The following is a 23786-nucleotide window of genomic DNA, read 5'->3' as shown; positions in this document are numbered from 1 at the left end:
TTGTTCCCAGATGAAGGAAGCTCCACTCATGTGAGTGAAGCTTCTGGATAAATCAAGTCTACTCTTATCACTGTAAACATTTAAATGCTCTTTAAAGTGGAACAGCCTATTTGGAGGCTCAGCTTGTCAACATGTAGATCTTGTTAAAGACTGGATGATTTCTACCTTCTCCAGAAATCTTTATTATGAAGTTACCTTATGGTAGCTTCACAGGTGTTTACAGCTACACAGCTGTAGGTGATACACAGCTGTTTACCTGAAATTGCTTCTTTCATTCACTTAGTACATATATGAAATAGAAAAAGTGATACTCTTATAATTGTACAGAAAATTTAGATAAATACAGTAAGATCATCCATTCTGTGACATACTCTTCACCTGACTCAAAAAATGCCTTCTGATTGTCCCCTCAATCCTGCAGAAAGCATAATAATTATCAAACATAAACCAGTAGCCTGAATCGCTGTACTGGCTCCTGTGAATTTCTCTGTTTAATTTCTTATCCAAAATGCCCAGAAATGTTGAGTACTTTGCATGGCTATCATAGGAACAAAATTACGTACAAAAAAAATTTTTATACTGCTTTTATAGAGAATAGACAATAGTCTATTTTAGGGTACTAAAGGAGTGTTTATAAAGTTTGACATCAGAAGCCTCAAGGCTGAGATTTAAAATATCATTAAGCAATTTTCTATAAACTACATCTGAATTATTTGAGAATGCAAATGACTTCATAGAATAGAATCTTGGTCCAATTAATTTTCCTGTAATAAAATCTCATTATTTTTAGACTAGGTCTAGAATTTTGAGTGTTCCTGTGTAAATTACAATAACTGACAGGTGGTTAGAGAGTAAGGAAAGAATTCTGTATTGTTGCTTCAGCAGCTATTCTTGCAAAGAGTTAACTATTCTTTCCACTCTTTTCACATATCAGGTCCCCTTTCATATTTAGTTTTATCTCTGGAAAAGACGTACTTAATGTTCTTAGTGTCCAGCATAAAGTATAATCTGTCATGCTGCATAAAGTTAAGGTTCCATTTGATGTTTATTTTCCCACAAATGTAATTTGGAAAGTGCAGGATAAGTCTACAGTTTCATTGACTTTTTTGCTCAGACTGGCTTCTGACAAGATATTTAAACTCCATTGAATTATACTTGCCAATATTTTCTCTGTCTTCATTACACAGTTTGCATTGAAAACACCAAGCAAGACCAGGATTATTTATTGTTTATTTTTTATTTAAAGACAAGTGAGAGATGAAAAGTAATTCTGTGAGAAAGCATGTTCAGAAGAAACGTGTGTGCATACTGAAACCTATTTCTGCACACAGATTTTCTGTGAAAGGAACACCATGCCTAAATGGTACCATTTGAGGAGGTTTTTTTAGCCTGCTGTTCTGCCACTGGCAGGAAGAATAACTTGGTGGTGAAATGAAGAAGATGAGGGAGGAATGTGCAAATGCACACACTTATAGATATGTGTGTATGTGTGTGTTTATGTACATAAAGCAATCTTGGTCCTAGGGATTAGTCAAGGTGCTCCTTCCCAGAGCAAGGGGGTTGGATCTAGATGATCTTTGAGGTTCCTTCCAATTCAGGTCATTCTGTGAGTCTATGGTTGCATCTTTAACAAAAAGAATTTTTGACAGTTCTGATTGAAAGGCCCAAAATTATGACAAAGTTGCTTCTTAATAATGTATTAGTGTGATCAGTTGACCATATGGCTCTCAATATCAGAAATTAATTCCTTGCAGTGTATAGTTTAAAAAGAATAAACCAAAAAGCTTTTTAATATCTAATTTTTAATATATGCTTAACTGTTCTGAATTTACCTTTTGATATTATATTTTAGCATTAATTTAGTTGTTAAAGTAAATATTTCTGCTCGTGTGCTTACTTGTCATTCCTCGACATAAAATCAACTTGGGCTGAAATTACTTGAAAAAAGTAACAAACCTCTGAAGAATTAAATGTAACGGCAGGTAGAATGTTTAAAATTGATGACATTAAAGGTATATGATTAAAGATTTTTAAAGAGCATTTTGCTCTTTATTCAGTTTTTCTGTTCTTTTTTTCTACTCTTACCTGGATAAGGATAGCAATTTGTCAGTTAAAAATTAACCATCTAATTGGGGAGGAAGCTTGATTGGAAAAACAGCCTTAGATAATTTTCTTCCATTTTGAAACAAAACTTTCACATTGGTGTAATACTGCATATTTGTTCAAGTAACAGCATGAGTGATGCCTTGAAGTCAATGAGAAATCTGCTGATGTCAATGAACCTTTGATCAGTTCCTAAACTGAGTAGTAACAGGTGATTAAGAATTGTAACGGAAGATTCTTCAGGGACACTTGTAACTTCAGAGTACCAGTATGATGTTCTATTGTAGGCATGGCTCAGATAAAACAGAAGACATGCCATGTAAATTTTAAGCAGTAGTACCATTGCTACAGGCACTTTCCACCAGACCACTGCTCTACAGAAATTATTTTATGCAATTGCTTATCTAGATCAAACAACTAAAGCTGTATATTTCAGGTTCTTACTCTGAAAGGAGAGCTGTATGGAGAAATGTCCTATGCTATATTTACCTGAACTCTAAGCAGGGCAACACTTTTAAATTTCTTTGAACAAGTCATCTCCTCTATTTTTTGAATCCTGTTGAAGTTACAGTTCAGAAGAGAAAACAAGCTTGAATACTGGTTTAGTCTGTTCCTTTTAGCAGAGGCTGTTAACGCTTAAGGAGAAAGCTCACTGCATCAGAACATGGCAGCTTTTGGAATCTGGTGTATTATAGTGCAATTTATCTGCACTTTAAGTAACATTGATATAACAGTCTGGTATTCATCAAGGAACCTTGATGCCATTTTGATTTTCCTGAATATTTCACATTACATCAAATCAGAGTTGCAAATTTTAATTAAATATGTTGGTATGGATGCATTTCCTACAGGAAAATAATTATTACAAATTCTAGTGTGGTTTCACACTACTTAGTATTCTAGTAATCTGACATGTATTTATTTGTAGAGACCTACAGTTACAGAAAACACCCTATTCCCAGCATCCCTTGACCATTAATCTGAAAGTCAACAGTCCTCATCTGTAAAATAAGTGAATTTGTGTAGTCCCTAAGTTAAATGTAGAGGCTTTGACTGTTGCTTTCATTTTGACGTGTTTTTGTTATGATTCATTTGCAGTTATATTAAAAAATGTACTGTAAGTTTAGTTAGTATATTATTTTCCAATCTATAAATTAGCATTCCTATTGTACCTTTAATATTATTAATTTGATAATTTTGTATTAAAAATTAAAATTGGGTTGAACAGTGTTCTGATCTGCAACATGTAATACCCATACAGTTTAGGATCTTCTTGAGAATGAGCACAATTTGAATTTGTTTTGAATGTTTCCTAATCATGCTGACCGTTACTGATTTTTCTGTTTCCTTACAGTCCTTTATTTAGCTATGTTTTGCTCAATTCAACAATATAAAGTGAGGATGGAAAGTTGGCTAAGAAATTGGTTGTAAGCTAAAGAGTGATTGACCTTCTGTACAGCAAATAAAACTTCACAAATAACAAATAAACAAATATATTACCCATTGCACTATTTACTCTTTTTTTCCAGATGATTTTCTACATGTCTGTGTTCATCCTCTTATGACCAATCCCTGTATTTTTTGAGGAAGGGTTGTCATCTACCTTTCACAGTACTTATTAGAATAGTAATAAGTGGCATATTCTATTTCCTAAATTAATTACTGATAATAATTACATAAAAACACAGCAGTAGATAACTATTTGAAGTAACGCGAGGCAAGCTTTTATAGTCTGAACTGCAATTGAATTTCTAGGCTGTTTATTTGTAAAAATAACAAATATAAAAATATTTTCTGTAAATGATATATAAATTGTTATTGCTCTGAAAGTTAAGAATGAAAATTTAATTTGTCTGGTCATTTCTTTCCATAGAATTTTTGCTTTCATTAAAGTCTGTACATGTATTTCTACTCACAGGCAGACAAATCTATTTTTTAGCTTGCTGTTAAAAAGAGGTTTTGCATTAGTCAGTCCCAGGTCTCTCAGGGCTTAGTCTGTGTTCCTTATTTTGTGAAGAAGCTTGTTGTATTAGGTTTGACTAGGAAAAACAACCAAAAATCCACATACATACATGGTCCCCTCCCCCTGATAAGAACACTAGCAACAGAAGTAAGCTAAATGCAGATCATAAAAAACTCTTACACTGCAAAACTTCAGTCTTGCAACAATACTTGGATGAAAAGGGAATTAAGCAGTGTTTAATAAGAGGTTTCAGGTGTCATTAGAAAAAAAAAAAAAAAGATTCTCAGCAGAAGCCTATTCCACCTTCTTTTAAAATATAACCAGAATGGAATTGAACTTTTCAGCACAGAGTGAGAAGTCCTCCCCACTTCCTCTCCCTCTCATAAAGCTGTCAGTGAGGAAAATTAAGGGATGAAAGTTCCTGCTTTGCTTCATATTCTTTTGCTTAAGAATGCTCAAAATCATCTGACCTTTGAGATTTCAAATTACATTAGGAAAAAAAAAAATTAATGTAATCCTCTGCCTGAAACAATCTTGGCCATTTACTTGGGATTTTTAACGCACTTTGTTTATTCTACTACCACTGCCACCCCTTCTGTGTTGTGTAATAATCCAATCAACTATAAGAAAAGCAGGCTACTGTTTGTAAAGTAAACAAATCTACCCCTTCATTGTAAATGTCAAGCGCTCAAGTTTTGCCTTGTTAGTTAGTGAAATATAAATATTAAAGTATGTTTTTATTCTTTTACTTTTAATATTTTAATTGACTTGAACTACAGTTATTAGATCAGTTTATTATTAGTTGATATGGGAATTTTTGCTTGTTTATTCCCTGTATTAAAAATTTGACCTCACCGTGCAAGAGGAAATAGTAATTTGTTCATACATTGTAATTCTCACTCTCTACATGAGTGATGGCTTGTCAAGCTTTGAGAGTTTTGGTTGGCATGTGCCCCTTATAAATTTCAAGCAGTATTCTCCAAGGAATTAGCTGAAATGTGAATTATTTCCTTGAATGAGATTAGAGAACATTTTAAATTCTCCTAAACCACTGTATAATGTTTGTATAGCTTAATCTTGGTTAGAACTCTAATTACTATGTTCATCTCTAGTCAAATAAAGGAAAAGTAGTTTGATAATTTAGTTGTGTTAGTCCATCAAAAATATTATTTCCATTTAGGAATACAGCAAACTGTATTGTGTACATACCATTTTTATGTAAGGTCATGATTATCTAAGCACCAATATTTTGCTAAACACAACAGTAAGAAGAAGATAATTTCAAGAGCCTGCAGTAAAAGGTATGCTGCAAAAAGATGCCCAGTGCATTCTGCACATAAATGACTTTAGCTTCAGTCTCTGTTTCTAATTATGGGAAGTCCAGAGACCATATGAATCTGACTGGTTTTTTAATTATTAAAAAAATAGCCTTAAAGTCAAAGGCTATCTAAAGGATGCCTAACATTAAAGTTATGAGTAAATAGTAATTGAATTATGTTGGAACCAATGCTTCAACTTTTGTTTCTGCAGTCAGGAATTTCTCTGAGAACTGGTCTCTTCAGATTTGTACAGGAAAGAATTAAAAGTGTTTGACCTACAGGCAATTTCCAGAAACTGGGAGAACTTTTGGAAGTGGTTCATATTAAATAGGCTAAAAAGGAACCCAAATAGAAAGCTGATACTGAAAGACCATAATGAAAAAGGACATTTAGTAAATTTGTAGACTCAAATTACTGAAGTAAGCTAGTGAAGCATCTTTTTGGTGCAGCTGAGTAAGTTACATTTGATGTAGATGTTGGTACGTTTTATACCATGAGTGTTACTTTTGAAATACAACAAGCCATAGAAGTAGGAGGGAAATATAGCTGAACAGCGGCTAAAATGAGAAATACAGAGCAGAAGAAGTTGTGAGTAATGCTGACAGAAATTCTGGAGGTGAGGTTCTTTGCTCCAGACAGAGACAAAAGTTTGTCTTATGTGGATGCCAGCCTGGTCAGGGAGAGAGAAATGGCAATCGTTTCTCACAGTGGCTTGTGAGAATTTTAGGGCGTTGTAGGAATGTGATAACTTGTTAGTATAAACAATCTGCAGGTGGTGATTTTCCACTTTGTTTTTCTGTTCTTCTCAAGGACGTCATGTGAGAAAGATGTTTTTATTAACTAGCCAATCAAGTAGAACATATCGTATCGGTCTATATAAGCCAGAGAATCCTTTGTATTAAAGCTTCTTTTTCTTCTCTTGCAATTTGGTCTCTCATCTGTTCTTGTGTCATTCTTTGAGCAAGGGTGACAGTCTTAGAGTTGAGCAAAAGAGAATGCTTAGAGGTGCTGTTGGAATGGGACTAGAACTGGGGTGATCCAGGGCAGCCAAGTGGTCTGTACTGAGGGTCTTGGTGGTGTGAGCTAGAGGTAAGGGTCTTAGTCTCAGATAGAGATGGCAAATAAAGTCCTTCTACTGTTGCCTATATTATAATATAGGTATAAGATCTGCATGAAATTATCTATGGTTTGGGTATATATAAAATAAGATAATATGAGTATTTGTTTCTATGCAACAGTAAAGATTTTAAAGGAAAAATTATTTGATGGATAATTTATTATTGGTAATGTAATTGTAATTACTTTTTTTTTTGGTGAGTAAATACCTCTCACCACATTCATCTTATGGGGGAAGAGAGGGAAATTTCAGGGAAATTCTGGAAAATTCCCAATATCTTGATAGAGAGGATATTTGTAACTGAGAGATAATCTTAAACCAGCTGTAGACAAAAAAAAAAAAAAAAAAGGCACTAGTTATTATGGCAAATTTTTCAAAATGTTGGAGGAGCAGATTATAGATTTCATATCTTTTTTTTCCTAATTTAGAAATCCAGGTTTACATTTTTCTTGCAGGGGCATTTTTTCTGTCTAAGATGCAGCAAACAAGTTTCTGGTGGTGAAGGGGAAGTTACTTCAATGACTCCTTATGTGGCAGCAGCAGGTACCCACAAGTATCTCAGAGGATTCCCATGAGTTCCTCAATGATCTCTGAAAGGATGCTTGGAAAGTCAGGATGAGACTTAAACCAGAGCACTTTCAATTTCAACCTGGAGAATGTACTCACAGGGATTTTATCTAGGCTACTTAGACATTCAGTCAATATCAATACAATTGACAAAACTGAGGGATGGTTTTTACTCGAATATTTTATTTTGAGGTAGGCAAATATATGGCCTGCCACCTTTTGGACAATATGAGGGCTTCCCAACCAAAAATGGTGGTAAAATATTGATATATTTATATTAGCAAATATGAGACAAAGCTGCATCAAGAATATGAGAGATCAGGCTGATACTCAGTTTTAATTTGAAAGGTAGGTGAAGATGTCGATGTTTAGTTTTTATTATTTTTACTGTTTTCACTAATTAAATTTGCATATAGAAGATGCATTACTTCTCATCAAGTATGAAAAAATGAAGGAATCTTTTTTTTTCTGTGTTTGTCTCAGCTGAAACACACTTTACTCATAACTAACAGGTGTTCGTATGGACTGGTATGATAGGGTATATGTGTGGGCATTTGCATTTTGAACTGTTTAATTCAACTCTGCAAGATAATAAAGTACATGGTTCATTTTTCACGTGCATTAGTGATTTGGCTGGTCAGGACACGTGGATATGTTTAATATATCACCTGGCTATAAAAACAAAAATAGCACTTTTGTATTTACTTGCTTTAAGCAATGGGTGAAAGTCCCTTAGTTTCCAACACAGCCTACAAATGGTTTAACATTTGGTTTATATATCAGTAGAACACTGATAATAGAACAGTACAAAATGTATCAGAAAAAAAAATCACACTCTAATTTGTTTTTAAATACTCATGCAAGCATTCATGCTTTTCTTGCAAGCCTACAAGAATGTCTACTTGACAAAATTGTCCTTACGTCTTATAAAATCAGATTCTTTATTTATAGCCTGTGTTTTTATATCTTCATTATAACAGTCCATTCTAGTTTTAAATTTTTTCTTATATAATTTTCAAAATTGTTTTTGATGCATGAAAATATTGACTAAATAAGCAGCACTGTACAACTTGGTAGACACTGGTAGTTTAGACATTCCTTTAGTCTCAATTTTGTTATGAATTGGGATTACAATGAGGAAGGCTAATGTACCCTGCTTGAGCAAGGATGTTGGCCCAGATGGCCCACTGTGGTCTTTCCCACCTTATCCATTCTGTGATACTGAAAGAAACTTCCAGTATTTGTTTAGTCATCTTGTTTAGTTTTTCCACATAAAAAATGTAAGTATTTCTTGTTTTAAATGAGATCAAATGCAAAAACCCTTCATAATTTTAAAGTAGAAATGAGTGCATGATTTGTTGCTATTCTCTTCACTGATTTCAAATGTTTAGATAGGTAAAGGTAGTTCCTTGGAAGTATTCAATTATTTACAAATAATTGGTGAAAGTAGAATTTTAGATAGATATGGATAATTTTCTGTGATAGACATTGATCAAAAATTTGTTTTCCTTGAAAAAATGGTAGATTCTCTTGAATAGGAGGTGTTAATTTTAATGTAACACATAGTCCATATGAAATTGAACTCACAAGAATCTGATGAAAGCAGTGCCAGATTCAGATGGAAAGAAAGATCTATAAGATCAAAGGTGATTTTCTCCACCTGACTATGTTCCTATTCCTGAACTTACTTATGCCTCTCTTCATGTATTATTTCTGATTGTTGCAAAGTTTCATGCTTAAAGCTTTTTATATATATCTATGGATAACTTCTATTTCTGTACAATCACTTATTTTAAACTAGTCATACACACAAAAGAGTTTTCTCTGTGTGCAGACAAGGGGAGAGGAAAAAAAATACTGGTAAATCAACAACTTTCCATTTAATGTCAGTATAGTGCAATGATATCAGCTTGTAGAAGACTTAAGCATTTGAGGATAACCAGGAGGAAGAAATATTTTATTACTAAATATGCTGGTGCTAGGCATTGTTATGAATATAAGAATTCATTAAAAAGTTCAATTTCTTGCAGGGCTTGGTGTCTCAAGATATTGTCAGGCACAATATTTATCAAGCTTTCAGTATAGTCGCTGATGGACTAAATGGTATTCTCGGCAGACTTGCATATGATAGGAAAAAAACCTGAGTAAATTTTTTTACTGTATTGAATCATTTGTCAAATAAAATGGTAGCCAACATTTGTCTTCCCTTTCCTGTGCAAAGAGTGCTATGGATCCTGGTAGTTTTTGATTGCACCTTTTAGGTGTAAAAAGAAAAGAATTCTAGAAAATGTCAGACATACTGGAAATAATAATTGCAAAACTGTCCAGTGTCACACATGCTAAGTAATAATTTTGCTTGTCAGCAAACATCACACCTACATACAGCAGTCCTGATCTTGGAAGCAGGAAACTTGATGAGTGTTCTTTAAGACCTTAGGCGCTTTGGCAGTTTTCCTCATGTTCTTACAGACTTCTAGCAGTAGAAAACTTAAAATTAAAAAAAAATAGAAAATAATTTTTAAAAACCAAACAAAACAGACTCCCTCCTCTATACCCCAACAAAATAGGTGTTACTTTGCAAGTAACAAAGATTCTTGGAATTGTTTTCTATCCAATTGCACATGATTGTCTTGCTATGTGCAATCCACCTTCCTCTTGCACCTTTCTCTAAGGGAGGTGAGCAGTGGAGTAGAACCATAGTGTATCTTCCAAGTTCTGTAGATACAGCTGAACTAAATCCTGAAGTGATTTAAGAGATTTAAGAGAACCAGATTCATCAGCATAACTATTTTCTTCTCTTGTGTATCTCTTTAATGATGCATCTGGCTGTATGAGTTTTTTCCTGATCCTACAACACAGAAGTTTTTTCTCTCAGTTAAGCTGAGAGACTCTCTTTAAGCATTTGATACCATTACTTTTAAACCACTGATAAAATATTTCAGACCCTGTGCTTGCCACAACCCTGTACAACTATGTTACGAATGGTAATGATGTTTCACAATTAATTCAGTGCAGGAATGTGATGCTTTTGCTTGATCTTTGGGCAGAGCTTGCTTTCAATTCATTGGATCCAATCTACCTAGATGCCATATTTAAGGAAGCTGCATGTTCACCATTCCTTCTAGCAGCTGAATCACATTCCATGCTTTGGAAGTTGATGACATTTCATAAATTACCACTGTGAAAGGGCAGAGTCTCTGTCCTTGCATTTCTTATCAATGTGCAATAATTTGAAAAATGGTTGGTAAAACTGCACAATTTTTGAGTTCTTGGCTCTGAAAAGACTGTTGGATATGACATTTTTTGAGAGACAGTATTCCTGTCTGAGTTACAGAATAGGAAAATTTGCTTCTTGTGCTGAGTTTTCTGAGTAACTATGGGGAAGAAGTCTGTAAGAATCAAATTCACTTGTGACTTTATAAAGTTTTTTCAATGGGTTTTCTTTATTAGGAGGATGTCATGGTGCTTATTTCATAATCAGCCTGTGGCTTATTAAATTTTCAGTGTAATACACCTCTTGCTTAAATTCTGTAGAATAATTTGTAGCATAGATGAATGGAAATTACCTCCATGCACAATACAGTGAGGATATCAAGAATCCTGAAAATATGTGTTCATTTATCTTGCTTTGCAACATGAAAAAAAGTCCTGCATTGTCATTTTAAGGACAAAAAAAAAGCATATTGATTTTAAATTTTCATTTTTGATCTGCACAAAGTGAGGCAGATGTTTTACATTTGTACTAGAGTGAGGCTGCCCAAGGTCACTATTTTAAACAGGAATTCTTGCCTCTCTGGGTCACAAGTCTGTAGGCCTCATCTGGCTTGCCTGTAGATTCTGAGTATAAAGACAGATAGCATTAGAAGCTAATGATTTGCTGTGGCTGTATAAGATTCAGACAGGAAATTAAAAAAAATAATAAATAAAACTCTTCTATTCTCAGCCAAATAAGCTTTTATTTGAGATATATAGATAATCTTTCATGGAACATGCTTTTGGTGAAGAAAATAACAGTTTTGTTTACAGGGAGAATTTCTGGTTGTATTGGCAGTTTTTTATTTCTGACATCATTGTCAAGTCATATCAGATAAAAAGTACAGGTTTTTTTTCACATAATTCTTGCATTCTGCCCAACTCTATTTTAAAAACGTCTTTTAAAAAGCTGAATATCATAATTCTCTAAATACACTTTCCTACCTTTTCCAAGTTTTATAGGAAGCGAAAAAATCTTGGATTTGGAAAAGCGTGGAATTTCTTCTGTTTACTGTCTGAAATCATGCTGACTGCTAGATTTCATCTTCATCATCTTTCTTTTTGCATTCATTGCACTTTAATTGTTGCCCTTCAACCTACTCTATATTTTCTTAACAAAGGGGAAGGAGAAAAATCTTGTTTCAATAAAACTTTTGGAACACCAACAACTGTTATATTGCCTTAAACTAAACAAGAGAATTAAGATTTTCCTGCTAATGTACTGTACAAGGTGGAGTTCCTTTTTCTCTGCCTGTTTTTTTCAGGTTCTGCCTTTCATGTTAGTCACAAAATGGTGTAGGTTAGCTCTAAGATGTAATTATCCAGTTCAAAAGGTCAGTACACTGTACGTCATTTTCACCATTCACCTTTGCAATTATCCACTTCATTGGCACTACCTTGACCTCATTCTATGCTTCCACTATTATTCTGGACTTCCTATTAAAAAAGTAAAATTAAGTGCAAGTCTGCACAGATATTTTATGGAGAGAAAATATTCATATTTTAAGGGAAAATTAAAGATCTCAAGGTTTTTTCACATGTTGCAAATTTTTTCTTAAGCTTTCACTTTTCTTTATAAATCAGAATGTAGAGTTTCATACAAGAGCATCATATAGAATGGAATATCCCTCTGGCTGCTTTAAGTTATCTGTCCACTCCCAGATTCTTGTGCAACCTGAGCCTCCTTGCTCGCAGGGCAGTACAAGAAGCTGAAAATGTCTTGACTTTGTGTAATCACTGCTCAGTAACAAAGAATATTTCCCTCTGTTATCAACATTATTCTAATACTAAATTCAGAACATTGCACTGTACCAGCTACTAGGAAGAAAATGAACTCCTATCAGAACTGTTAAATATGTAAATTTATCATAACTGCATCTTGGTCGAAATGAATTGAAATTTTACAGACATAGGTAAATAAATTTATCTTTGACATCAATAGCCATAATGTGATAGCCATCTTCTGCTTAATTTCTTGATGAAATTCAGCCTTGGATGGTTTTGTGATTTCTCTCTATTTGATGTCTGACAAAAATGAATTTTTATTGATTAGTGTCAACACTGTGAAAAGGTGAACTTTCAGGCTTAGAATTTCAGGCAGGTATTTTGTATTTTGGCAGGTGCTTTGCAGGAAGACAGGGTTTCTCATGTCCTGGAACTTTCATGGATACTTGTAATAATAAATAAGCCTGAATATTTATTAGGAAAAAATATGAGGCTTGTGATTGTAGTCTAGTAGATGGTATTCAAACAACTTTAATAACTTTGGTGGGGAAGAAATAATATTTGCTGTTAAATAGGGGTATGTGATTCCTTAATTTCCAACTATTGTACAGAAATTCAGTGGATAGATTTTAAAGACTTCATTGGGAACCCGTAACCATCAAACATTTACTTGTGTGTTGGAGTCAGCAACTTGTAATTTATCACTCTGGACCTGCTCTAATACTTTGATGACCTGTACCCAGTACTGCAGGCAGCGCTGCAGGTAAGGTCACAGCAATACTGAGCAGAGTGGAACAATCACTTTCACTGTCCTCTGATAATCTGAAAGAGCTTCTTTAACTTTATCTGGTTTCTAATTGTTTTTATTTACTCAGAAATAAGTTAGGAACAGACAAGTTTGCAATTTGATTTAGCTAGAGAATGACATTGGATCAGAATTATGTTTCTTTTATGCTTTAACAGCTCTTTCTCTTTGCTCTACATTCATTATTTGCTGGAAATTGATTTTAGAATAAAAGTAACCAATAGAACTGAAAAAGCACACCTCAATTTCTCTTTCCAAAGCCTTGTTGGCACAGATATGCTGTTTCTTCAATGAAGAAGTGTCTCACAATGTTTTTAGTCACCATCTTTATCAAACCATCAATTTTAGTTCTCATAGAACTGAAAATTGTAGAAACTTCTTACAATTTTGACCTTTTTTTAAAATATATTACCAATTATCTTCTTTTTTTTTCATCTCAATTAAAAGAACTGGAACCTTTTATTTTCACAGTTTTTAATCTACATTAATCTCTTTTAATCTCATATTAAGAACCAGTTAATAATAACTTGTTAACAGTAAGCACTTGTTGATAAAAATCTTCTGATAAATTTCCATTACTATCTGATAAGTACCTGGTTAGTGTTATAAACATAAATTCACTTTACTATATTTTTTTTTTGAAGTCAGAGAAGTATTTAATGCAGCCTTGACAAAAACCTCTATGTAGCTGTCTCTGAAGAATAAATCAGTTCTTTGATAATTACTCTATATGACTTAGTAATGTGTCTGTTTGTTGATATATTTAATTCATCCTATATGTGGATTTGATGAACAAATTCATAAAGTTATCCTAAAATAAGGTTACAGCATTGGCCATAAAAGATAATATTTCACTTAAGACTGTTAATCATGACCACAAGAAAGACATTAGCATAAAAATTAAAAAGTCCTTCCTCTGATTATCAGGATAACCGTATGTAGTACTGAAGATATACTTTAGAACTTCTTCAGTTTAATGACCATTAATTACAATCCTTCTAAATTGTAAACAGAATAAAAAGATGCTGATTTTTTTTCTTTTGGAGAATAAAAAGTGAACTTTGACATTGTCAAACCAAAACCAGTCTCAGTGTTATTTCAAACACTTTATTATTATTTTAATACTATTTTTTCATAGACAGCAGGAAAAGAATAGGCTTTTGTTACCAATTACTGTACAAAAATTACCTATGCTTTACTTTTTTAAAGGTACATTTGATGAAAAAGTTACTGTCTTGGTTATTTTAAAATTAAAATATTTAACTTTATGAAACATGGAAAACTTACACCTTGAGCTGATTTCTAATGTGTCCACCTTACTCTGAAGGCATTAGCCTCACCCAGAGAAAACCAGGGTGTTTTAATCAGATTATTCCTCTTTCTTTTTTTTTTTCTTTTTTGATTCTTCTTCCTCCTACCCTCAACCTTCTCAGATGGAAAGAATGCAGTGTGAGAATGCCTCTGAATGGGGAAAGAGAGAGCGACTAGAAGAAAAAAAACAAAGTTTGGAAGAAGAGACCAGAAAACTCAAAATGCAGGTAAAAGAAATTCAGGGACTTCTGGAGATGAAAGAAAAATAAAGCAACACTAACTAAATTGAGTCGAGATCATTAAAATGCACAAAATAGGCTTTTGGTTAAAAATAAGCACATTTTTACTTAGTTTAGTAGTATTACTTAGTTGGATTATGTGGGAAGCGTTCACACCCAAAACTGCTTTTTCAAAATGTCAAAAAGTGTCTGTAAAGCAAAGGTTATACAAGACAAAGCAGCCCTTACTGCATCCCAGACTTGAGCAATAGGACCTCAGTGGCTTAGAATTTCTTAGGGTACAGAAACAGAAAATATTTTCTGTTCATTTTTAAAAGGTGCAGGGAGAAATGACAAGTGTAACAAGACTAGGAAGCAAAAGTGAAGACTGGGACAAACAGAAGAGATTAAGTAAGATTTGCAAGCTACAGAGTCCTGATGAAGGTCAAAGCAAAAAAATAACTGAGACAAATCATTTCCCTGTTTTGTTGAACATCAAATCTCCTCTTAGGAGAGGGAGAACAGAAGGAAGTGCCTATTCCTTATTTTTTTGTTCCTCCAAAGATCTGTTCATTTATTGTCCTGCTGAAAATGACTTGATAATTTATTCAGAGACCCTTAGCTGAGCATATTTCCTTTATTTTATGGTTTCTATGCTGATAACTAAATAGTAGTCCAGAAGGCTTCCACTTTCATTGAGACTCTGAAAGTTCAAAATAAAGAAAGCAAAAAGGCCCCCAAACCCACCAATCACTAAATGTACATATCCAATGCTATGAGTTATGTAGCAAGAAACACTAACTGTTTTTTTTATTTGCCTAAATAACAAATAATTTAATCTAATTTATGTGCATTTGCTGTTGAATAATGACATTCTAAGTAATTAGATTTAGGGTTTAGTAACTAGGTAATTTCTCTTGGGAAAGACTGAGAGAGGGCATACTTGATGTCTGCTGTTAAATGTAATCATAAGATTTTTCTGTTTCCATTATGACTGAGTAATAGAAAAAGGAAGCTCATGCATATAAGCCTACCTTTCTAACATATCTTACATAACAAAAAATGTTTTAACTCTTCTTTTCTACTATTTATTTTATGATAACATATACATATCACATCATAACATATCACATCTGTATTGTCTTGATTTATTTGTAATGCAAGTAACTTGAGGTTGGAGATATGGCCAGAAACAGGCTCATCTGCTTAGGCACATTACTATATTTCAAATCTCTTTTGCTCATACGTCAGTGCTGGCTTGTTTATGTGTTTGGTTTTCTTTTAAAAAACAGTTGCATAGACTATTAGATATCTGTGATCAACTCTCTCTGTTAGTATCAGCTCTCTCAATTAGTAAAGCATCCCTATGTTTGATTTACAATAACTGCAAAACATGGAATCTCAGAACAAGTCAGACTGGAATGGATCTTCAGTCCTACCTCCTGCTCAAAGCAAGGCTGGCTCCAAACTCAGACTGAGTTATTCAAGGTGTTGTCCAGTGAGGTCTCAAAAACATCCAGGACTGCATGACCTACTCTGGGCAGCGGGTTTGCAATGGCTTGACCCCAGCTGCCAGTTAAGGTCCCACCCAGCCTCATTCACTCCCCAGTAGTGGGTTGGGGGACAGAACTGGAGGGGCAAAATTGAAAAAAAAAAAACTTGCGGATTGAGATAAAGATTGATTAATAACTGGGAAGGAGGAGAAGGGAAAAAAAGGGGAAAAAAAAAAGAAGTGATGAAGAAGTGATCAACACCTCCAGCAGACTGATTGCCTAGCCAGTCTCTAAGCAACAGCTGCTTTGGAAAAAAACGTCATCATGTCATTGCAAGGGACTCTTCCTTCCCAGATGTAGGACTTCGTCACTGCTAAATTTCATAAGGCTCTTGTTGGCCCCTTCTTTCAGCTTAACGACAGAACTTCTGGATCCCACCTACAGGCAAGGATATTGCCTCTGCCTGCCCCAGCCTCAGAGGGAGACATCAAGACCTTGATGGGAGCGTTTTCCCTTCAGGGCTGTGAATTGAGCACGTGATGTGTTTCTCCATTTTAGGCTGGGAACCATGCTCTGCATCATCCCCAAGGCTGAGGTCTCTTGCAGTCTTCAGCAGCATTTGCAGCCAGATCTCCTTGCCAGGGTCTGCCACAATATCCTAAGGATTCTTCTCACTGTGTCCAGGGCTCCTGGCCTCTGGCTGCAGAGAGCAAGTGGTACCACCAAAAACAGTCCTCTGTGACACCAAACACCTATTTACATCATGAGTAAAATTAAAGATCAACAAGATTCAAGTATTGTGGCAAACCCTTAATGAGAAAATTAACCTTGCTGCTGCCATTAAATACAAAACAGTTAAGAAAGGAAAGAGTTCCTTTTTCAGGGATTCCAGCCTAACTCAATTTAGATGGAACATGTCTACTCCTTTGTAGACACATCCTAATATCACTGTTGAACTTTGCTAAATTCTGAGACTGTTTCTGATTTTCTCTATTACTATAAATAACCTGAAAACAATTGCTTTGACTTCTGGTTCAAGACCCTTTTATTTCTGGGATGGTAGCTTCAAGTTCAAATAAAATGACATTATAGAGTAGTAAAAAAGAATGACTGCTGTAATGTGGGTGATGGTTAGATGTCTAGGTCAGCAAAAATTGAAACTACAGCTATTTACATGTCTTTGTGCATCTTGATCTGTATGATTATGGCTTTATTTAGCAAGTACACACAAGACATAGAGCTAATTTTTTGTAGAATGAATCCCAAAGCAAAACATGCCTAGTATCCTACTTTTTCACAAAACCTCTATTTGTGAGATTATTTGGAGCATCCATTGTAGTTGTTTAAAACAATATTCAGTGTTTTAAATTGATATATGGCTGGTTCATACTTATAGAGTATAAGCAAACAACGACAACATTTTTTGTTTAGTTATGGTTTTAGTAGTATTAAAAACATGGTACCAATACACAGAAATTAAATCCTTACATCCTTGTCTAAACATTTTCATGTTGACAGTTATCTTGCTCTTTAATATGTATACATGCCTCCATAGGACATAGACTTTTTAGATTGAAGTTCTGAATATAAAATGTAATATTAATTACATCTTTCAAAAAGTGTGAGTCCTTAATATTATTCTTAGCTGGCAGTATGTTGGTTTAAAATGTTTCCCCATGCAGTTTTTAAAAGGTTAAGTTCTGTTGTACAAGATGAGCAGAATTGATTAAACACTTGGGATCAGACATTGTTGCTGTGCAGTTTTATTGATTGTACTTCTTGAAATGGAAAGCACCATTTAAATTAATAGATGTATTATTTGACTAACATAATGGTAACAAATATTAAATGCATCTAACTGGTTCATCTAGGAAGGGATAGCATTTAAAAAACCCCACCTTGTTGATGGTATAAATCAATACCCAAAACATGATGTTTATGGAAAAATATTTTCTCTTTCATCTGTGAATATGACCTTGAAACAAATTTATAAATTAATTTTGAGGAATAGTGACTATTCTTTTGTATTATCTTTAATGATTATGGTAAATACCTGGCTATGAAATATTAAATTAGTGGTATATGTTTTGCAGTGGACCTGAATATTGAACTGTGGAGCTTGTGGACAAACTAATTTTTATTTTAAGTTTGATTTCTCTCTGTAATATGATAAGGTTATCATGCTGTTAGCAAAAAAATCCATATATCCATGGGCTTTGTGAGAAGAGCTTAGGAGCTCCCCCATGCCAGACGCAAGCAGCTCCAGCTGGCTCCAAAGGAAACCCACTGGCCAAAGTTGGGCCAATGTGAGAGAAACAACCCTGCAGACACCCAGGTCAGTGAAGCAGGCAGGGGAGGAGGTGCTCTGTGAGCCAGAGCATGGATATCCCTGCAGCCCATGGTGCAGACCAAGGTGAGGCAGCTGCACGCCTGCAGCCCGTGGAGGTCCATGGTGGAGCAAATGGCCATCTTACTGTCCATGCATGACCCTATACTCTGAAGGAAAGTGCAGCCTGTGAGAGCACATGCAGGAGCAGGCTCCTGGTAGGAATCTCAGATGCTGGGGGACCCACTAGGGAACAATCTGTTCCTAAAAACCTTACTGCATGGAAAGCTCCCATCCTCAACCAGTCCTTGAAGAGCTGTGTCCTGCAGGAAGAAGCCATGCTTGAGCAGTTTGTGAAGGATTGTGGGAGTGACACCCCTCATTCTGATACAGGGGAACACATGAGGAGGAAGGAGAAGCAGAGAGAAGCTGCTGTGGATGGTCCCATATCCTGACATTCCCCTTCTGTGCATAGACGAAAGAGGTAGTGGAGAAAATGTGTAAAGAAGTGATGTTAAGCCTGAGAGGAATGGTGAGAAGGAAGGAAGATGATTTTAGTTTTGTGTTTGTTTTTACCCATCCTATTCTATTTTTAACTGGTAATATATTTAATTTTCCCCTAGTCAGGTCTATTTATTCTTGTGAGGTAAATTTATCTCAATCCATGAAACCTTCTCTCTCCCTTTCCATTCCTGTCCTGTAGAGGAGAGGTGTGAGAGAGCAGCTGGGTGGGCATCTGGAATTCAGTCAAGGTCATCCCATCATCGTGTCAGATGTGGGTGTGTTCCTCACATTTCACAGGGAAAAGTTACTTTTTATGATGCAACTTCAATGAGGTTAGTTTTCCTTGTATTTTTAAAATATAGGAACATTATCCATTGTCTTCTTTCCCTTAGACCCTTTCCTCCCATGGAAGTGAAGGGGTATTTCTTCTTCCTAATTATATGAGGTATTTAATGATGGTTTTCTTATATGCAGAAAGATATGCATGGTTACTCATCTGCTGTAACCATGAAGTCTTCCTAACCGTATCACTGTATAAACTCTAATTTTTATGGATACAAAGTTTTGGTGTGGGAATAGGTACAACGTGAATGACATCCTTCCTTACACCAACTAAAAACCAAAACAAAACCAGAAAAGTCTGTAAGGCTAAATTGCTGCTCCCTAAATCTATCTTTTTAGTTGAGTAAGAAATCAAAGTTCAAACATTCCTTTTTTTTTGCACAACTGTACTCACGTCCAGATTTATTTTTAATAAAGGTTAGACCACTACAGTAGCATGCTTTTGATGAGAGACAGCCTTATTACTCTGAGCTGAGCTGCACAGAAATGTATCACAGGTTATCAGGTTATTAATTAGAACAGTTTTTGCAAGTGCAGTTGAGAAATCAAATTTAAGAAGTAGTCAAGAAAAATAAATGGAGCAAGATAAGATGAAAACTGCTGCAGCTGCATAAACATACCTTTACATTTTGGTTAAAAGACATAATGTGGCTTTAAGACAAATTCTTTCATCATCCTCTCTTGAATTGGTATTGCTTTAATTCGGAGTGATTTTGTGCACATTAATTCTTTCTAAAGGAAACCACATGGGAAGTTCTGCTTCCGGTATTAACAGGCCTTGCTTTCAGCCCTGAGAGAGTGGATATGGCTGGAGCATTGACAGTTTTGGGGATGGCCTAATGCCACCTGTGGATTAAGGGCCACAGGAGCAGGAAAAATCTTGACTCCTGTGTTTATGGTGTTTTTTTACGTTTATGTTAACTTTTGCTGTTCTGGTCTGTTCACCAACTTCTGCTGTGCAGAATTAGGGGTGTGAGTAGGGCCAAATGCGAAAGGAGTTGCAAACTGCTTCCAACAATGAGCACATTCAGAGAGTTTGTAGACAGTGACCTTTCTGCACACTCTCTGAATGCCTGGGGAGTGCCAGATGGGTTTTGAGAAGGCACCACAGTACAGAGGAGGAGTTTAATGATTTGCCTGGATGATAAGAGATGAATTTAAGTACTTAGGCGTTATATTAATTGCCATGTGTTTCATTCCTGGTTTTGTGTCACGGATCTCTTGGACTGAGTTTTTTTATATATTTTTTACTCTTCATCAGAATAAAACTAGAGAAGAGATGTAATTATGGTAATTTTGTTAAACCCTTTGATATTCATCTAACAGTGTTCATCCAGTGGAGAAATATATTTGTTTCAACAAAAACCACTGGGGCTGGTTGTTGCAATGATGAAACAGTACAGGCTGCACAATTTCCTCCCTTAATGGATTTCTAAAACACAGTATATTTTGTCAGAATTACAACATAGAGCACCATTGTTTTTATATGTTTGTTTTCTAATTACTTTCTGGTGAAATACTCATTTCAATTCCTTAGAAAATTGACTAAATTGTAGAGGTAAAATTAAAAAAAAATAGAACTTTACAGATATGTTTCCTCCAGCAAATTATGCTGATGTTTAATAAAAGACAGGGAAAAAATTACTGGATTAAAAACTGTTATGGATCAACACTCAGCACTGTACTTTTCTCACCAATTTGTTTCCAGTTTCAAAGATATTTAATTCAGAATTCCTGACAAAAAAAGATGAAAGTCCAAGAACAGATTTAAAAATTAATCTCTCATTTGCATTTGATTAGTGATATAACTTTAAGACCACTAATAGGCTTCAAATTTTTCATTTAATTTCATTATTTTATCACCCATTTTCTGACTTCTTGAATGAGCCTGTAAATTGTAATGAGACATATTTTTAAACTCTTATAAATATTTTTTAATTACACATTTTATCATGACGACGGAAACCCGAAAAGCTGTAAATATGTGTATGATTAGCTATTCTATGTTTATTCTTTCTTTTTAGAGTAATATTTTTATTTCACTTAAGGATACATATTTAGTATTGTTCTGTAGTTTCCTAACTCTATTGTACCACTTTGCTCCCTTTTTTTTCTAGTCAGTAGGGAAAGCTTTCTTTAGAAAAGCCAGTTACCTTTTTTTATTTTTGCAGAGTAGCATGAGGGTATTTGCATGCTGTCAGAATAAAAGTTCATCTAGCCCTATATCCCATTTCTGGCATTGACCAAAAATGGGTACATATAGAACACTTACTAAGAGCAGCACAGGAATACTGTCTCAGAGAACTGTCATGGGCTCTTAGCAATTCATGTCTTAGAAGTTTCCAGAATGAGATCAGTGTTTTTCAACTTCTTACTGAATACTTTTTTGTTCATTTTTATAAATTAATTTGGAGCACATGTTAATTTTTAACATCCACTATGCCCTGCCATGAAAAATTATAAATTTAGCTGCACATTAGTAAAACATTTACACTGTTTGCTTTACATCTACTTTTACATTTTTCTGATACTGAAAAAGAAAGTTAATTCAGTTCTCTCTTTCTTCATACCATCACTGATATGATCTTCCAACACCATGGAAACTGCTGAACTATTCCTCTCTTCTTTCCATTTTCACTTTTTTTTTCCTAATTTAGTAACTAGGTATTCCTGTATGTAAGGGCCTTTTTTTTATGTCACCTAGGTTTCTCTAAGAATCATTGTAGAAGACCTTTGTTAAAGGCCATTTGAAGGCCTGCCTAAAGCTCTGATCTAGCAGAGTCAGTTTATTGACTCATTCAGAAAACTGGCGTAAGTTAATAAGACCTAAGATTTTTTGAATAAAAATTGTTTTGATTCTTCCTCAATAAATCATGTTTACCCATTCCTCATCTTATTTGTGGTTAAGAATGTCAGTATCAGTTCTTTCTGGGCTTTTTTATACCTTCTTGAAGCATTTTAAAAATTGTCTTTGTGTTAGCTGTTTTCTAGGCTTTTTGAATTCTTTAATGTCTGATATCTTGTCCCAGGGTTACCCATTTTCTCTCCTTGATTTATGACAATGTTCAGTTTGAGACAGATCCTCTGATGTAACCCATATATATATATATATATATATGTATATATATGGCACAGAATTATTTATTTCCATGCTTCTCCCATGTGAATACAGAGGAAACTCAAGTAGCTTTCTTGTTTCCTTAGTTTTTGATATTGTTTATATAATTGTCAATAGACTATGAGGTTTCTTGCTCTTGATTTGTTGGATAAAGGATTAATAATAGTTTTTATAATTTCTGCAAGTTGTTCCTCATATCCTATTTGGCTTCTCTTATAAAAATACTGCCAGATTTTAAGATCAATTTTTCCCCCTTGTAAAAAGGTAGTTACACTATTCATGTGATATTATATTTTATATAGTTCGCTTGTGAAATAACCACAGTAAACCCAGAATATATGTATGAGAAATTGATTTAACTTGCTTCTGCTCTATTGTCAGACTTGAATATGTTCTCAGATTGTTCCCAAAATCTGTAATTCTGATAAAATTCTGATCTTTAATTCTCTTTTTCCCCCCATTTTATTAATTTCTAAAATTTTTTCTTAACATTATTGCTGTTGATAGTAGGTCAGGAATTTTACTTGGTTTTTTTTTCTTTTGTCTCATGATTAAGTTGTCATTTGGTAAAGGGGAAAATGTGCGCCCAAGTGTGCCAATGCTCTGTTCAAGTTTCATTCCTTTGAATCCAGCCTGTCAAATCTGATTAATCAGTGATTAATCTTTTCAGTTTTATAGAAATTTTGGCCCTGTGTGAAATATCTGAAAGCTTGTCTCAGTTGGAAAGGTACTTGCTAGAGTTTCTGAATATTTTAAAATGCTTCCTCTGATAAAATTCCATCTTCTTTGAAGGAGCAGGCTTTCAAATTCAGTTGTTATAGGAAAAGGAATTGGACTTATCTTTGTGGGGGCCTTCTAACTTGGAATATTCTGTGATTCAAATTACTTTCTAAGAAAAAAAAAAAAAAAGTAAGGAGAGGCTAATTCAGCCTTCAATTTGGGACGTCTTTTAACACTCTTGGAAAAAGAACAAAAGGAATTGTTCCTCAGCAGTATCTCTCTCAAAAATATATGCTCATGGATTTGAACATTTTTGACATTTGGAAATTTCAGTTCTTTAAACAGTCAGCAGTAGATATTCTGAATATCTTGTGCTTTGCCTTGCTGTGCTGTGCATAGCCCTTTGCTTTCAGAATAGCTATCTTGTGTTATTGTGTTCATTGAAGAGATCATGGCTCAGCTGTCACTGATCTGCCCTCTCACTTTCTAACCCTTTTAGCCAAGTTTGTGTAATAATATATCTCTATATAAACCTTCATAATGTTTCTTATTCCTTCTTTCTTTCCTTTTCCTTCTTCCCTCCCTCCCTCCCTCCCTCCCTCCCTCCCTCCCTCCCTCCCTCCCTCCCTCCCTCCCTCCCTCCCTCCCTCCCTCCCTCCCTCCCTCCCTCCCTCCCTCCCTCCCTCTCTTCCTCCCTTCCTCTCTTACTTATTTATCCCAGTATATCCAGCTCAAAAAGTGGGACAATGCAAATCTCATGAGATTTAACAAGACCAAGTGCAAGGGGCTGCAGCTAGGTCAGGGTAACCCCAGTATCAACACATGCTGTGGGATGAACAGATTGAGAACAGCCCTACAGCCCTGTGAGAAGAGTTGGAGGTGCTGGTGTGTGAGATGCTGGAC

The 23786-nt window shown here is 34.8% G+C and overlaps 1 protein-coding gene across 3 annotated transcripts in view; it reads left to right on the top strand.

Annotated features, from left to right (window-relative positions):
- Positions 1-23786, top strand: part of CCDC102B (coiled-coil domain containing 102B) — a 376483-nt gene that overhangs the window by 32101 nt on the left and 320596 nt on the right. For 2 of the 3 annotated variants that reach the window (XR_008434409.1, XM_053961755.1), the window contains exon 5: positions 14285-14389. Coding sequence is in view for 2 of the 3 variants with exons in the window: in XM_053961755.1 (XP_053817730.1) it covers positions 14285-14389 (105 nt within the window). In the remaining variant the exon portion in view is untranslated. Of the gene's footprint in view, positions 1-14284; positions 14432-23786 lie in introns of those variants that run through there. The other variant, XM_053961765.1, reaches the window with a different exon arrangement.

This window comes from Vidua chalybeata, chromosome 1 (assembly GCF_026979565.1).
Source record: "Vidua chalybeata isolate OUT-0048 chromosome 1, bVidCha1 merged haplotype, whole genome shotgun sequence".
Taxonomy (NCBI): Eukaryota; Metazoa; Chordata; class Aves; order Passeriformes; family Viduidae; genus Vidua; species Vidua chalybeata.
Note: the sequence above shows the minus strand (reverse complement) of the source record. Positions and strands in the feature narration are given on the sequence as shown.